The sequence below is a fragment of the Crocuta crocuta genome, unplaced genomic scaffold (genome assembly GCF_008692635.1).
Source record: "Crocuta crocuta isolate KB4526 unplaced genomic scaffold, BGI_CrCroc_1.0 scaffold645, whole genome shotgun sequence".
NCBI lineage: Eukaryota > Metazoa > Chordata > Mammalia > Carnivora > Hyaenidae > Crocuta > Crocuta crocuta.
The window spans coordinates 1,272,681-1,291,034 of record NW_027530190.1 but is presented as its reverse complement, the minus strand read 5'-3'; the positions used below and the strand labels follow the sequence as shown (position 1 = coordinate 1,291,034).

At 36.1% G+C, this 18,354-nt stretch overlaps 1 protein-coding gene across 2 annotated transcripts in view; it reads left to right on the top strand.

Annotated features, from left to right (window-relative positions):
• LNPEP (leucyl and cystinyl aminopeptidase) overlaps positions 1–18,354 on the top strand; it is a 55,751-nt gene continuing 37,397 nt past the window's right edge. For both annotated transcript variants that reach the window (XR_013335377.1, XM_077765211.1), the window contains exons 1-3: positions 1–836; positions 5,618–5,756; positions 7,322–7,453. Coding sequence is in view for 1 of the 2 variants with exons in the window: in XM_077765211.1 (XP_077621337.1) it covers positions 19–836; positions 5,618–5,756; positions 7,322–7,453 (1,089 nt within the window). In the remaining variant the exon portion in view is untranslated. The remainder of the gene's footprint in view (positions 837–5,617; positions 5,757–7,321; positions 7,454–18,354) is intronic.

Genomic DNA, 18,354 nt, shown 5'->3' with positions numbered 1-18,354 from the left:
CTTCAGCTCCCCAGGAATATGATTGAAAACAGCATGTTTGAGGAAGAACCAGATGTGGTAGATTTAGCCAAAGAACCCTGTTTACATCCTCTAGAGCCTGATGAGGTAGAATATGAGCCCCGGGGTTCAAGACTGTTGGTGCGGGGTCTTGGTGAGCATGAGATGGATGAAGACGAAGAGGATTATGAGTCATCTGCAAAACTGCTGGGCATGTCCTTCATGAACAGAAGCTCAGGCCTTCGGAACAGTGCAACCGGCTACAGGCCGAGCCCAGATGGGACTTGTTCGGTACCCTCTGCAAGGACCATGGCAATCTGTGTTTTTCTTATTGTGGTTGCCGTTTCTATAATCATGGTGATTTATTTACTACCCCGATGTACCTTTACCAAAGAAGGCTGCCATAAAAAAAACCAATCAATAGGACTAATTCAGCCAGTTGCAACAAATGGAAAGTTGTTTCCGTGGGCACAAGTCAGGCTTCCCACCGCCATTATGCCACTACGTTATGAACTTAACCTACATCCAAACCTAACCTCGATGACATTCAGGGGTTCTGTGACAATTTCACTTCAGGCTCTTCAGGCCACATGGAATATCGTTCTTCACAGTACAGGCCATAATATTTCAAGAGTGACCTTTATGTCAGCAGTTTCAAGCCAAGAAAAACAAGTTGAGGTCTTAGAATACCCATTTCATGAACAAATTGCAATTGTTGCCCCTGAAGCTCTTCTTGAAGGACACAATTACACCTTGAAGATAGAGTATTCAGCGAATATATCTACTTCTTACTATGGGTTCTATGGAATCTCCTACACAGATGAAAGTAATGAGAAAAAGTACGTAGCCCTCTTAAATGGTTCTACTTCTTTGCTTTATGAAGACTTATGTAATGTGGATTCCTTTGTCCATACCAGATACATTAACTGGAATTTTTTTAATTTAAGAGGTTGTGTGCAAAATAGCCGAATGGTGATTTGGAAGCATATACTATTTCTTTTTCAGTCAAAGCCTTGAGCACCTATCATGCTTGTATATGTCATGGTGGGAGTGAGGCATGCTGATGGAGGGAAATTGATAAAGATTTATATCAGTTACATTCTCGATCACCACATCTTAAGTTATTTTGAGCTTTTCATATCTTAGATGAATCTAGCTTTCAGTCACCTTACAAGATCTCAATGGGAAGCAAAGAAGAGGAGTATGAATTATTCTTTACGACCTGTTTTCCTAATGTGCAGAACGTTTAGGAGGTGCTTAGTGAGATGGAGAAGAGAGCAGGGAAAACGGTTGTATGCTTACACCTATCATTTTTAGTGTACTTAATATTTTCTGTTTGTTAAAAAAAAAGTCTATTTTGGATTTCTGATGGAATTTAAAAAAATCTAGGACAGACTTAATTTAGTTTTAAAAAAGTGACTCAAAACAAAAGTATTCTCCCAATTTATGTATTTTACACTTTAGTCTTAAGATTCGTAGAATGTAATTAAAATTTCTGGAAAGATACAGTGCACGTTGTATACAGGTTATTCTTAAGTAGCAATAATATCATTTCTCTTATGTACACAAAGTTCTTAATAGATCTGTTTAATTTCGTTGGTGCATTCCTTCATATTACTTTGTATACCAGTTTGTGAATTGCTGATGTTGACCATTTGGCAAATGTATGTTTATGTATTGAGAAAAATAGAAATGAATATTTTAAATCTATATTAAGGAACTTGTTTGATCCTTCTTAAATGGAGAAAGCAATACAATATCTGTAGACCTATTCAGATAAGTAATTTTTCTCTTTGCCTTTACTTAAAAAATGGCATGCTGGCTCTTGCATGAGATCTGATGTTTAAAGCAAATTTATAATTATAATGGTAGCCTATGACTTCTTAGCTTTACTTCTCCCTTTATAATCTTCATCATCTCTAAGAATTAGAGGATATAAATAAAAACAGTGCAAGCACACCTTTAAGACAAATCCAGTAGTCACCTCTTTCAATCAGATTATTAATCTTGGAGTCCCTTGGGCTTACTACTACTATATAATGGAAGGAATAAATGTATGGCGGAGAAAGCTGATTTTGAGTATGGTCAGCTGTTGACTCTTGCCATGGGCTAGATTGAATTGTGGAAAATGCTATAAAAAGAGAGAAGATAATTCCTTAAAAATAAGAAGTAGAATGTCTTTAACGAGTGTTTTTAAAATGTTTATTTATTTTTGAGACAGAGGAGACATAGCGAGAAAGTGTGAACTGGGGAGGGACAGAGAGAAAGGGAGAGAGAATCCCAAGCATGTCCCACACTAACAGTATAGAGCCCAAAACAGGGCTCCATCTCACAAACCATGAGATCATGACCTGAGCCAAAATCAAGAGTTGGACGCTTAACTGACTGAGCCACCCGGGTGCCCCAATAAGTGTTATTAAGTCTATTAAAATAAATTAGTGTATGAAACTCTGCTGTTACAGAAAGTATAAATCTGTTAATCTGACTGCTTCAGTAAAATGAGTGCCCCACATGGTTGTATATCTTGATGGAAGATAAATTTGAGAAGATTATTTATGCCTCTCAAGGTGTCTGAAACCATAATGCAAAGCAATTTTTTTGTCTTTTTCCAAATTTTGCATAGTTTTGCTTAGTTCTATTAGATAAATCTTTTTGTAACCTCCCTCCACCACCTATAATAAAAATAATTATTTAAATAAGTAGAAAGAAGAATTAAGGGATATATTCCTTATTGATGGGGAAATCAGAATATATGTAAATGTCAACCATGTATTTGTGGTAAGGGAACTTTACCTATGTCACATAAGAGGGGGAGATGGCCAGTGACCTTGGAGTTCAGTCTAGCAGTTGTTGATTATATTTTTAAGATTCTAGACAATAAGCTGATGCCAAAAGAACTAGTAAACAATTTAGGATGGGGATGTGTTTTATTTCTTTGCCCTTCAGTCTCAGTGTCTTTTTCTTGAACACTTCAAGCATCTTCTTAACTGGCTTCTAATCTTGTCGCCGCTTTCCCCTCCTCTTGCCACCGTCTTCCACACTGCTGCCAAATCATATTTCTAGAGTACAGGTCCAGCCATGTTGGTCTTTGGTTTGAGAGCCTTCACGCTTCCTCTTTTCTGATGGGATTTAGTTCAAGATTCTTCCAGATCTGGCCCTCGTTTTATCTCACTGTCCTCATCTGCTATAATGAGCTTTAAGTGCACTTTCCTGAGTTCCAGTGATAATAATGGCCCATAGGTACTGAGAACTCAAGTGCTAGCAACTGTTCCCAGCATTTTAGATGTTTAATCTTTTATCCTGTCAACCTATTAAGAGGCAGATATTAATATTTTATTCATTTTACAGATAACAAAGCAGAGGCATGTAAATAATATGGTTAGCAGGTAGGAGAGGGGGAACACAAACTCCAACTCATGTTAACCCCATTGTTAACCACTACGATGTACTGCCTCCCGAGTTCACACCACTTTTTCATTTACCCATTGTTATTCCCAGTGGTCAGAATTCTCTTCTCTGTCTTCAGCACTACTGGAGGTAGTACCAAACTGCAGCCAGCATTTCTGAAAGCAAAGAAAATCACTAAATGAAAGAATAAGCTTCAAGGTATTCAGCCTAGATAGAATAGAGTATAAGTTTCCTCAAGCAGCAGCCTTCTCAAAGAGACTTTGATGTAAAATAGTTATTAGTGCATTTCTTTCAAAAATAACTTAAGATTCTCTTTGTCTCAGAACATTGTGATCCAGTTTTTATCCAAAGTGATTGTCTAAGTAGACTTTTTATATGAATGGTATGGATATTATTAAGCTTCATCCCCTGGTCCCTTGTGCCCCTCTTTCACAATTTTCTATTAACTAGGTAGGAATTTGGGAGTGGAGTGAAGAAATTGAATATTAGCAACATAGCCTGTTTGAATTGTTTCGTATATATTGATTGCTATCTTTCATGTAGTTTACTTAATAGAAACAGTTATTTGGGCAAATCCTTATGAGGAAAACAATATTGAGCGTGGATGAAGAGTTATGACTGTCTAGCATTTATAATAAAACATCTATGTTGGTAGTTGTGGCATACAAGCAGTTTTTATTTTGAATTGTCTTTATTTGATTCTAACAAAAACCCTAGGTGTTTGGCAGAGGATCCTACCTCAGTCCTAATTTAATAAATAAGGAGGGTGCGGGGTGGCTCAGTTGGTTAAGGTCCAACTTTGGCTGCGGTCATGATCTCATGGTCATGTGAGTTTGAGCCTTGCATCGGGCTCTGGGCTGACAGCTTAGAGCCTGGAGCCTGCTTTAGATTCTGTGTCTCCCTCTCTCTCTGCCCCTCCCTCACTCACACTCTGTCTCTGTCTCTCAAAAATGAATAAATGTCAAAAAAAATTTTTAATAAGGAAATTGAGGTGTATGTTTTCTGAACTCATATGACTGGTAAAGTACAGGGTTTGGGTCTTACTTCAAATCCCATACTCTTTTCTGTCTGTCTTTTAAAAGTGGAAACTAATCCCTATGCGAGCTAGGCCATCTTGTCCAGGGTGGTGGTTGTATATGTGCCATATTGACTAGTACCTGAAATATGCACAACAGGGCCACACTTGCCCTGATTATTCTATGGCCATGTTTGGATGATTTCCCCAATGCAGATCTGTTTTACTCCTTTGTTTAATTGGAAATCTTATTTTCTCCTCTTTTTTTAATGCCTTTCTCCCAGTTTTTAAAGTTTATTTGTTTATTTTAAGAAAGAAAGAGAGCATGCATAAATGGAGTAGGGGCAGAGAGAGAGAGAGAGAGAGAATCCCAAGGAGGCTCTGCACTGTCAGCACAGAATCCGATGCAGGGCTCAAACTCACAGTGAGTTTATAACCTGAACTGAAATCAAGAGTCAGACATTTAGCTGACTGAGCCACCCAGGTGCCCTCTCCCAACTTTTAATTAATTAAGAACTTTCATATGAGTTAAATTCTCAAATGTTGTTGCTGTGCTGTAGGAGAGGGAGGAAGTTTTTTAAATTCATTTCTGAAAAGCTTGAAGGAAACCAGCATACTACAGAGTAGCTAGATTTTTTAGTCTTCATGAAAGTTTAAGTAGTAAGGTTAAGGTTTAATGTGGTGAAGCCAGAGTCTGTACAGGTGATTAGTGGCAGTAAATGACCACCCGTCATACTGAGCATCCATCTGAAACCTTTTTAAGACCAGCTGCAGACTACCTTTGTGGCTTCATCTCCAGCCATCTTGGGACAGCCACCTCCTGTCCCTGAGTATCCATTGCTGTCTTTCCTTGTGCTTCCTGCTCTGTCTAGAGTATACTTTCTTCCCTTCTCTACCTTTTCAAATATTCCTTAAATTCTCTTCAAAGTTTGTCACCAGTTTCCATATAGTATCTCAACTGCTACTCAGCATTTGTTTCCTATCCTTTATTTCCACTGCTTTGTTTTCAATATTAATGACATGATTTGAAGCCTGACAGGGTTCTGTTCATCATATAACATATGTCTCTCCCAGTTGATTGCAGATCCTTTAATGACTGGGATTATACCATGCTTATCTTAGTATCCCTAGTATTTGGCAAGATACCTTGAATAATAGGTACTCAATAACTATTGAATGGATTTGCATTTGTTTTAGGTACTTTGCAGCAACTCAGTTTGAACCCCTGGCAGCAAGATCTGCTTTTCCTTGTTTTGATGAACCAGGATTTAAAGCCACATTTATCATCAGAATCATAAGGGATGAGCAATATACTGCTTTATCAAATATGCCTAAGGTACTGTTCTGTTCCTTAATATAAAATCTTTGAGTGGGTCTCTTTCTTTGTTCTGAATACTTGAATTCTTCTTTGTGATACTGTTGAAAATGAGTAAAATCATGTATATTCTTATTCTTTCTTAAAATGGCTAAATAGAAATTAAAATATATGTTGGAATTAATTGAGAAGTCAGCTCAAGGAGCACTTGAATAAAGAGGAAGACCTGCTGGGTATGAAATTTGTGGGCAGGAAATGTGAAGTATGTACTATAAAAGGTGTGCAAATATTAATACATATGAACTAATACTAAAGATCACAGTGGTATTTTCTGAGATTTGGTGAATTTGCTGTTTGAAACAGTGATGCATGATGATGTTGAATCATGATTGACATTGGTGTTTTATTGGTTATTGAAAAATCATTATTATAACATGGAGGCTTATCAAGAACATGAACCTCTTTATTGGATGTAAATTCTGTGTGGGAGGCAATGGAGATGAAACCAAGCAGAATACTAGACAGAACTTAGGGTTTTTTTTCCCCTGACACCTGAGTGGCCCTGTGGAACCTGATGAAAGCCTCTTAGAACTCATGTGGCTAGGGGAGAGGAGCAGCCATGTCTAATAGACTGTGGAGTCAACCTTTGTAGGCAGGTGAGGATGTGATCTGTCCTTCAACAGGGACTTCAACAGCCCCATTCCTAGCCCAACTCTTCACTTTAATCTTCCTCTAAAAGTGGTGAGATGCCTACTTGAGTAGGCATCTTTGAGTGTCCCCAAACCTCTTAATTCATGGTCAGAAAATCTTGAAAGGCTGCTGTAATCTTGTATCTACTACATACTTCGTAGTGACTTAATCACTTTTGATCTCACTAAGCTTTCTTGGGATCATCAACATGGTACTTTAAAAAGCTGTTTCACATCTTTCAGAAGGATATCCCAACTGTAACTCCTTCTTCTGTGTTTGTAGCAGTAGAGTGGAACGCTCCTATGTCATAAGGAAGGATTTTGGCTTTGGTGATATTTTAAAAGGAAGAAACAGAACCCTGTTATTTACTTTCTTTAAGTTACATTTATTTAAAACTATCTTTTGAAACTAAAAATTCCTTAAGGGTTTTCACTGTATTTTCTTTTCTTTTTTTCCCCCTTCTTTATTTTAGAGAGAGAGAAAAAGAGAAAGAATGAGAGAGAGAGGGAGAGAGAGAGAGAGAGGGAGAGAGAGAGAGAGGGAGAGAGAGAGAGAATCTTAAGCAGATTCTGCGCTCAGTGCCAAGCCCAACACAAGGCTCTATCCCACGACCCTAAGACCTTGACCTGAGTTGAGATCAAGAGTCAGATGCTCAACCAGCTGAGCCACCCTGGTGCCCCAACTCAGCATATTTTCATGATAAGCAATGATAGGACAGAATGAGAGTAAGGGCCATGCTCTGTTTAGAGTAAGAATCATGTTCTCTTATGCTGAGAAATTACAATATGGCAACATCTTCACTACTTGTTTCATATTTGAATTTTTAATTTCTTAGTTTATTATGGTCATTTATTACCATATTTATAGAACTTTTATCTTTTCCTTTTTGCTTATAGAATTCATCAGTCATTATGGAAGATGGACTTGTTCAGGATGAGTTTTCTGAGAGTGTGAAAATGAGCACTTACCTGGTTGCATTCATTGTTGGGGAGCTGAAGAACCTAAGTCAGGACGTAAATGGAACCCTGGTATGTTGTTTTATGGTAATTGTTTCGAAAGCCTGTTAAATGAGAAGTTAAAAGGAATTCTTTAATGATTTCTGGTAACGGAAAACAAGCTTTTGGATCACAACTTTGACTTTTATGCCAGAAATGTTACTTTTTGCTTAGTTATATTTACTTTTATGAATTGAATACCCAAAAGTCAATAATATTCAAGTTTTTAAAAAGTATATTTCTATAAGAGAATTCCAGTAAGACAATATATGTATAACAAAGCTTCTATTACTGTGCTTACAACATGGTGGTTACTGGCCTTATGTGGTTTCTAACATTTAAGTTAATTAAAATTAGAAGACAGCATCATGGCTGAATAAGGTGTCCCTCATTCATGTCCTCCCACTCCAGCAACAATAATTTGACATCCATCCATGGACAAAAATGCCTTTGTGGAAGCTCTGGGACCTAGCACTAAATGCCAAATGACCTGGGAGGCATCTTGTACACCTATGCATCAGGTACTGGGCATACAGACCTTGGTCCTAGCTGTTGACCCTCTAGTATCCTGTGAAACAGCTCTATCCCTCTTGGCTATGGTTTGGGAGCACCTGAAAATACTGTCTTAGACAGTAACACTTGGAGAAAATAACCTTTTTGGAAGTCTACATTTCTAGCCAAAAAGTTCAGCACTCTGTTGGAGAAAAAAAAGAAATACAAGTTTGGATGCATCAATGAGGGCAGTTAGGTAAGACTGGAGGAGGTGACTGCTATGTCAGATATGAAGACATTAATACAGTACTTCCAAGAACATGAAAAACCAAGAAAATATGACAACACCAAAGGATCACAGTAATCTTCCAGTAACCAATCTCAAAGACATGGAGATCTGTGATTTACCTATTAAAGAACTCAAATAGCTGTTTTAAGGAAACTTAATGAACTACAAGAAAACACAAAAAGACGATTCAGGGGAATCAAGAATCAATACATGAACAAAATGAGAAGTTTAATAAATATTGAGATCATAAAAAGGAATTAAGTTCAGGGGCTAAAAAATACAATGAATGGAATGAAAAAAAAAGAGGACTAGAGAACATCAACATCAGAATGGATCAAGTAGAAGAAAAAAATTTGTGAGTTACAAGACAGGAAAGTTGATATTATCCATCCAGAGAACAAATAAAAATAGAAGAAAAGAGTGAAGAAAGCCTATGTGATTTATGGGACACCATCAAAGAAATAGTTACTATTCAAAGAAGTAATGCTGATAGCCAAAAGAGATCCCTTATGAGACATGTTACGATAAAACTGCCAAAAATAAAGAAAATTTTAAAAGCAGCAAAAGAAAACAGGCTTGTCATTTACAAGGGATAAGGCTGTCAGTGGATTTCTCAACAGAAACCTTAGCAACCAAAAGAGAGTCAGATGAATTAAACTGTTGAAAGAAACAACTGCCTGTCAAGAATACGCTTGTCTGACAAAGTTTTCCTACAGAAATGAAGGGGAGATAAAGATTTTCCCAGACAAAAGTTGAGGAAGTGCTTTACCACCAGACCTCCCTTAAAAATGCTGAAAGAAGTACTTCCAGGTGAAAGGAAAGGATAGTGATTAGTAACATGAAAATATGTGAAAATACACAACACACTGGTAAAGGTATATATATAGCCAAATTCAGAATACTCTTAACACTGTAATATGGTGGTATATGCATCCTGTAAAATGCATAAAAAGCACTTCTAAGAGTGATGTTTAGAGCAATAAATGCCTATATTAAGAAAGAAATTTCAAATAAATAACCAGCCCTTATACCTCAAGGAAATAAAAAAAGACCAAACTAAACCCAAAGTTAGCACAAGAAAGGAGTAACAAAGATGAGAGCAGAAATAAATTACAGAGAGGGACACCTGGGGAGCTCAGTCGGTGAAGCATCCAACTCTTGGTTTTGTCTCAGGCCATAAACTGAGGGTTCATGAGTTTGAGCCCATGTTGGGATCTGCACTCACAGCGCAGAGCATGCTTGGGATTCTTTCTCCCTCTCTACCCCTCCTCCATTTGCACTCTCTCTCTCTCTCTCTCACACACAGAAATAAACTTTAAAAATTTTTTTAAATAAACAAAAAAGTTACCAGAAAAAAAAAAAACAATAGAAAAGATCAGTGAAACTAGAGCTGGGTTTTGTTTTGTTTTGAAAGATAAAAATGACAGATCTTTAGCTGGACTAAGAAAAAATAAGAGTCAAAATCAGAAATGAAAGAGACATTACAGTTGATACCACAGAAATATAAAGGAATCTAAGAGCCTACTATGAATCATTATAGGTCAATAAATTGGGTAGCCTAGAAGAAATGGATAAATTCCTAGAAACATACAACCTAGCAAGAATGAATCTTGAAGATATAAAAAATCTTATCAGTATTGAGTAACGAGATTGAATCAGTAATCAAAGCCTCCCAACAAAGAAAGTCCAGGATCAGATGGTTTCTCTGGTGAATTCTACCAAATATTAAAGAAAAACTAATTCCAATCCTCAAGCTCTCTGAAAAATTGAAAAGGAGGGAATGTTGCCAGATTTGTTTTATGAGGTTCACATTCCCCTCCTGTTAAAGCCAGATAAGGACATTACCAGAAAGGAAAACTATATGCCCATGTCCCTGATGAATATAGATTCAGTAGATGTCTCTGCATAAAAAATCTTCAACAAAATGTTAACAAGTTGAATTCAGTAGCACATTAAAAAGATCATACACCATGATCAAGAGGACTTTATCACTGGGATACAAAGATGGTTCAACATATACAAATCAGTAAATGTGATACATCATATTATTAGAATGAAAGATAAATAGCACATGATCATCTCAATGGCTACAGAAAAAAACATTTGACAAAATACAACTTCTTTCCTGATAAAAACTCATAAACAGGGGCCCCTAGGTGGCTCTGTCAATTAAGTGTTTGACTACAGCTCAGGTTACGATTTTGTGAGTCATGAATTTGAGCCCTGCATTGGGCTCTATGCTGACTGACAGCTCAGAGCCTATTTAGGATTTTCTCTCTCTCTCTCTGCCTCCCCCCCAAAATAAATAAACATTAAAAAAACCCTAAACAAATTAGGTATAGAAGGGCATACTTCAACAAAATAAATGCTATATATGACAAGTCTACAGTTAACATCATACTCAACAGTGAAAGATTGAAAGCCTTTTCTCTTAAGATCAGGAACAAGGAAAGGGGGGCTCATTCTCACCACTATTCTTTAAAATAGTACTTGTGGGGTGCCTGGGTGGCTCATTGGTTAAGCATCCGAATTTGGCTCAGGTCATGATCTCACCATTCCTGAGTTTGAGCCCTGTGTTGGGCTCTGTGCTGATAGCTCAGAGCCTGTAGCCTGGTTTGGATTCTGTGTCTCCCTCTGTCTTTCCCTCCACCCCCACTCACACTCTGTCTCTCTCTCAAAAATAAATAAACATAAAAAAATTAAAATAGTACTTGAAATCTTAGCTTGCTCACTTAGGCAAGAAAAAAATAAAAGGCATCCAAATCAGAATGGAAGAAGTGAAATTGTCTGTTTGCAAATAATATGATGTTATGTATACAAAATCCTAAAGATTCCACCAAGAAATTATTAGAACTAATCAGCGAATTTAGTAAAGTTGCAGGATACAAAATCAGCATACAGAAGTCAGTTGCATTACTATATACTAATGATGAAATATCTGAAAAAGAAATAAAGTTATCCCATTCACGATAGCATCAAAAACAATTAAAATGCTTTGGAATAAATTTAACCAAGGAGATGAAAGACCTCTATAGTGAAAACTATAAGATTTTAATGAACGAAATTGAAGAAGACACAAATATATGGAAAAGTATCTGATGTTCATGGATCAGAAGTATTAATACTGTTAAAGTGTCCATACTACTCAAAGCCATTAGTAGATTCACTGCAATTCCTATAAAAATTTCAATGGCATTTTTCACAGAAACAGAAAAAACAATACTAAAATTTGTGTAGAACTACAGAAGACCTTGAAGAGCTACAGCAATCTTGAGAAAGAACAAAGCTGGAAATACACATTTCCAAATTTCAAGCTGTACTACGAAGCTATAGTAATCAAAACAGTATGTATACTAATCAAGAGAGTGTGATGCTAGAAAAAAATAGACACATAGACCAAGGAACAGAATTAAGAGCCCAGGGGGGAAAATGTATGAATAGACAACTAATATTTGAAAAGGGAACCAAGAATACTTAGTGGAGAAAGGGTTATCTCCTTAATAATTGTGCTGGAAAATTGGATAATTACATGTATAAGAATGAAATTGGACCCTTATACTACTCACAAAAATTTACTAAGCATACTAAAGACATTAATGTAAGGTGTGAAACGGTAAGGCTCTAAAAAGAATAGATAGGAAGAGCTCCTTGACATTAGTCTTGGTAATTATTTCTTGTATATGACACCAAAAGTACATGCAACAAAAGCAGAAATCATTTAGTGGGACTACATCAAACAAAGAGCTTCTGCACAGAAAAAAAAAAAAAAGAAAGAAAGAAAAGAAAATGCAACCTAAAGAATGGGAGCAAGTGTTTGTAAATCATATATCTGCTTAGGGATTAATATCCAAAATATATATAAGGAACTCATATGGCTCATTAGCAAAAAGATGTATAGGCAGTCAGATTTAAAAATAGGCAGATGAACTGAACAGACATTTCCCCAATGAAGACAGACAAGTGGCCAACAGGTACATGAACGGATACTCATCATCACCAATCACAAAGGAAATAAAAATCAAAACCTCAATGAGATATCCAACACCTGTTAGAATGGCTGCCATTAAAAAGACTAGAGTTAACAAGTGTTGGCGAAGATGTGGAGAAAATGGAACCCTTGTGCTCTGTTGGTGAGATGTTTTCCACTGTGGAAAACAGTATGGAGTTTCCTCAAAAAAAAAAAAAATGAAAATAGAAGACCATATGATCCAGCAATCCCATGTATAGACATAAAGCCAAAAGAAATGTAATCCAGATCTCAAAGACATCTCTGACTCCCATGTCAATTGTAGGATTATTCACAATAGTCAAAATATGGAAACAAGCTAAGTGTCTGTCTGCAGATGAATGGATAAAGAAGGTGCAGTATAAATGTACTATATATTATTATTCAACCATGAGAAAGAAGGAAACCCTGCCACTTGCAACAACATGGATGGACCTTGAGGGCATTATATTAAATGACATAGAGAAAGACAAAGACTATGTATATTATCTCACTTATATGAGGAATCTAAGAAACCTGAGCTCTTAGAGACTAGAATGGTGGTTGCCAGGTTCTAGGGGTTAGGGAAATAAGGAAACGTTGGTCAAAGCATGTAAACTTTCAGTAATAAGAGAAGTTTGGGGATCTGGTGTATAGCACGGTGATTGTGGTTAACAGTACTGTACTATACGTTTGGAAGCTGCTAAGAGATTAGATCTTGAAAGTTCTCACCACAAAAAAGAAATAGTAATTATGTGAGATGATAGGTGTGTTAACTAATATTACTGTGGTAATCATTTCACAATATATAAATGTATCAAAGCAACACACTGCACACCTTAAACTCTAATGATGTTATATATTAATTATATTATTAAAGCTTCAAAAAAGTTAGCTCAAATTTAAAATTCACTTTCTCAGTCTCAGTACCATTTCTAGTGTTCTACTGGTTGCCATACTGGATTTCACAGATACTGAATATTCTCATCAATGCAGAAAATTTTATTGACCACACTAAATCTAAAACATTGTGAATACTTAAGAGATCGTGTAAAAATGTAGTTAGAAGAAAAACTTCATGTTATAAAATTTATTTAATCTTCCTTTTTTAAAGAGGAATTCCAGATTGAGTTTCTTCATCTTAGAGTTTTGAGTAAGATTGTTTAAAGATCTTGCGTATCAGCAACTTGTGAAAATTATTATTCTAATTAGGCTCCTCTGCTTTTCTTTGTCATCAATTCATGCATGTAAATGATTATTTGTTTAGATTTTATGCTTTAATTTCACAGTAAAGACCTAATAAAAGAGCTAATATTTTCATATACCAAACAATATAGAAGAAAAGGGTCTTTTTTAAGCTAAAAAGGATTACTGTTCATGATAGAAATATAATTATTTAATTTTTTTCATGTTTTTTCATGTTTTTGATCACCCCAGGGAATATTTTCTATCCACTGAACACATTCAGTAGGATTTGGCTTTCCTTTCTAGACTAAAGAGCTTTATTTTGGTCAAAGTTTATTTAGATTTTGCTAATTAAAAAGGGTATTGAGAGTGGTTTAAATCTGATAAAATTCAATTAATTTTCTTTAAGTGTTACACCACAGGTTTAGCCCTTGATTCATATGTTGCAGCCTGGATAAATCTAAAAGATTCAATCTAGGAGAATCAGGTTTGCTTCAAGACAAGCTGGCTACCATCCTCTCCTTGAGGCAGTTCATTCTTTCCCCAGCTGGGATTAATCATTACCTCTGTGATCTTTCATAGCACTTGAGTTACATCTCTGTTACAGTTATCACACTCTTTGATATAAAACCCCAAGCACTTTTTATTGTATCCCGAAATGTATGCAGTCTTGGCTTTCTCTTTCCCCTCTGTCCCTCCAATCCTCCCTCCTTCCTGCCCATAGGATTACATTCAAACTCATCAATCTGATATTCAGGGATCTCTTATAAATCCATCTGTATTTCTAATTGCTCCAGTATGGATTCTTCCATGTAGCCAAGCTGAATTATTCATTGGTCAGATATAACTTATTCTCACATAGAGAGAAGGGGATAGGGAAAAGGGAGAGAGAGGGAAAGAGATTGACTGAGACTGAGATTGAGAGAGAGGAATTTTTAATGTACATGTGTTAGGAAGCAACATGTTAAATATGGACTCTGGAGTCCCACCCACTTCTGCAGCCTACTAGAATGTGCTCTTGGACAGATTACTCTGTAGTCCTATCTAAACCTTACCTTCTACAAATCTAGTACTGTCCTGCCCTCTCAAGGATTAAATTATAAAACTTTTTGTAAAACATTTAGTACCTGGGAGATAGTAATACACACACACACACACACACAATGTCCACTCTTTTTTTATCCATATACAAACATATTGTGAACTTTCTTTTATGTCTGTAAATATAAAGTTATGACTTTTAATGCTACCCAGAGCCCATGTTTTTCAAAATGCATTTTGAAAAAAATGTTCTACAAATAAGCAATCGCCTTAATTTTCTCTCTCTTTGTTAGGATGAGGGAAGAATGTAACCTGCATGGAGCTATGCTCTGTGCTGTCAGCTGTCTTGGGCTCTCATTTGTAAATATCTTTTCATTTTATAAACCACATGGGAGGGAAGCATTAATCCCATATTGCTGGGAAGCAATAGTGTCTCAGAGAGGTTAAGTAATTGACCCAAGATTACAGAGTAAAGTAATAGGCAGGGTTGTACTGACCACTATAATACACTGCTGCTCACACCAAATGACATAAATAACTTCTGTATATATGGTGACCAGGAATTTAGACTTGAAGTCTAACACAAGATTTTTGTTACACTAAAATGTTGTAATCTTTAGGATGGATTCTGTTTTGTAGTATTTGACTTTAGGCTTATTTCACAAGATTCAGGAATAAGGCAGTAGGGCTTTACATACTAATGTCAGTCTTACCAAACAACTAAAATTTTCAAAGTTGACTGTATACTATTAAACATGCCCTCTTTAGTGATTAAGACTACTGTCTTGTTGAAGTTTTAAAAAAAGAGGAACATTTGTTTTTATCATTTATGTCTATACTTCAGTGTTCCTTTTTTTTTTTTTTTTTACAAATAGTTTATTATCAAGTTGGTTTCCATATAACACCCAGTGGTCATCCCCACATGTACCCTCCTCCATGCCTATCTCCCCCCCGCACACACACCTATCAGTCCTCAATTTGTTCTCAGGATTCAAGAGTCTCTCATGGTTTGCCTCTCCCCTACTATTTCCCCTCTTCTTATCCCCCGTGGTCCTCCATTAAGTTCCTCCTAATTCTCCTATACATGCAAACATATGATATTTGTCCTTCTCTGCCTATTCTTCAGTGTTCCTTAACCTCTGTTCAGTAATGACAGAATTACCTAAAAAATTCTAGACCTCTTTTAAAAGGCAGTGCTTTGTCTTCAGGTTTTTGTTTTGTTTTTGCCATTGCCTGATTTTTTTTTTTTTTTACCATAGACAGGTCTAATCTGTAGAATCAGAGTGCCATGGTAGTTACTTGGATGTGGACACCAAGCCTATTTAACATTCAAACAGAACCTTCAATAGTATTATCCAGATGAAGTTATAATTTTGATTTATTCCTATTCAATCAGGAACATGACTTAGTTATAAATTTCCATGAACAACATCTACCTGAAGTAGACCTTCACCAGGCAGGGACATTGTATATAATTTAGATTATTCTCCTAAAGTCCCATCAAATTATTTATTCTGAATATACTTGAGACTGGTATGTGAGTGTGGTTTTTTGTGTGTTTCTGTCTTGTTTTGTTTTAGGAATTTATACTTTAGTGTGTTTAGCTTTCTGTTTAGGAAAGCTCATGTTTTTCAGGAAGCTTAATGTCAAAAACTTCTAGCATTTTCTGTATTTATAAATCTTGCAGGCCATATTGTCCTTGAGGGGGTGAGGTTTGATTCTTTTTCCTTCTTTTATCTTTTATTTTGCTTTTTGTTAAATTAAGGAACAGATTAATTTAAACTTAATAAATCTTCAGTCTTAAAGAACCCTTTCCTTTGATATTTGATCAAGTATCTTCATAGTTGTGTATTTTAGAAATCTCCCCAATGTCTTAGCACGGAATCTTGCAAGAAAAGTTGTAAGTTGTAAGTCCTGCAGTCTGACTGCTAGTTGACTGCCATTCAACAGGGCTCTTATCAAGCCCAGAATACTGGTCAATACACTTGATTTTTTGTTGACCTAGGTTGTTTTCTCTGTTTCTTAATGTTTCTATTGCCCTTAAAACAACTTGATAATAATTATAAGACCAGATTATTTATCTCTAGTGAGAACTCATAGCACATATTCTTTTAAGGGGGAAAAAAAGTAGAAGGAAAGAGCAAATACCAAACTACCTTTTTTTACTAGTCATTGTATTCCAGAAATGAGACTAAATGGATCCCTTGGTCAGGTGTCATTTTCATGTGAAATGGAGTGGCCAAATGGTGTGTGTGGCAGAAAGATGTTGGAGGAGGGAATCTGGAGTATTATGGGTGGTATTTCCATTGAGGTAGTAACTCCTATGTGTTTGAGTTGACTATAACGTAAAAATATGTATGTTTGGAAGGAATGGCAGAGATAATAAGGATTTGTCTCAAATTCCTAGTGATCTTGGTATAGTTATTTACAGTGGTGGTTAGAGATTATAAAAGAATATGTTAGGTCCCCAACCCCCCATCATTGACTTCAGAGGAGGAAAGATGCAGGATGTACCCACATCAGCAAGATGAACCTGTGGTTCCTTTGGGAGACCAAGGGCTGCAGATATGGTATGGTAGTGGGCTGGTAGAGTACACCTGGCCACATGATATGGGAGAATTAAATTTCATTCATAGTTACCTTAGAAAGCAACATGTTTTGATTTACTAACTCCAGTCCTAGATACTTTATTCTTCTAGTAACTATTGCCACACATGCTGTATTCACACATATTTTGCCCTGTTTCTTTTGGGACTGTATTTTTTTTTAATTTATTTATTCTTGAGAGACAGAGAGAATCCCAAGCAGGCTCTGCACTGTCAGCCCAGAGCCCAATGTGGGACTCAAACTCATAAACTGAGTTGATGACCTGAGCTGAAATCGAGAGACAGATGCTTGATTAAGTAAGACACCCAGGCACCCCAGGGCTGTATTTTTTAATAATGCTAGTAATTAGCATGTATTGAACAGTTAATTTTCACAGCAACCCAGGGAGGGTAAGGAGCTACTTTTATTATCTTTCTACGGATAAGGAAATTGAGGTTAACTAACCTGCTCAAGGTCACACAACTAGCAGAGATTTGAACCCAGCTCTCTAAGTGGGTGTTAATTTAACACCCAGTTTTTCGGGGTTTTTGACTTAAAAGGTTTTCTGCATTACATTTAATTTTTATTCCATCTTACCTCCATGTTTTTGTAATTAATGCATGTGTTCTGTAGACTAAAGCCCTATATTAAGACAATTATGATTGAAATCCGTTTGAACTTTTTGAAGTTGTTGACATCTTTTTAGTCCTTTAATGAAAGAAGTAAATTTAATTTGGAGTTAGAGTTCATCAGTGCATTTTTGTTCAAGTGATGAACTGTTCAGTAAGTCTTCATTTCCCACCTATTGAGATCTTTTTTTTTTTTGAAGTCTATTTTCTGCTAGGTCTTGCCCATATTTCATATTCCTAGGTGAGTATGGAAATTTTTTCATTCAATTCAAAAACAATAAATATTGCTTTTTAAAACCCTTTGCTTTTAACATAAATGCTTAAATTTTGCCTTTTGATACTTACTGAATAAGATGTTTACAGTTAGTTATAGCTTATGTGTTTAAGTGATGCATTTAGTCAGAAAAGGAAAACAAGAATAACAACTTAAATAATGTTGGTGATTGTATCTGCCCTCCCCTTTAGTAAGCATGAATCCTGGAATGAATGGGCAATGTGAATATGAATCCATTATCCCTAAGTTGGTTTCAGTTACCATGTACCACTCACTGAGTGATTCTGTGGGTATGATTATTTTTTATACAACATGATCCATGAAAACAAGCCAACAACTGGGTAAAAGGAAACAGTCCCATGATTGGAAGAAAATCTGGCTGTGCCATACTTTCTGAAAGAGAATGCATTAGTCTGTAATAGGTTTTCCAGGGTAATTTCAACAAGAGTACAA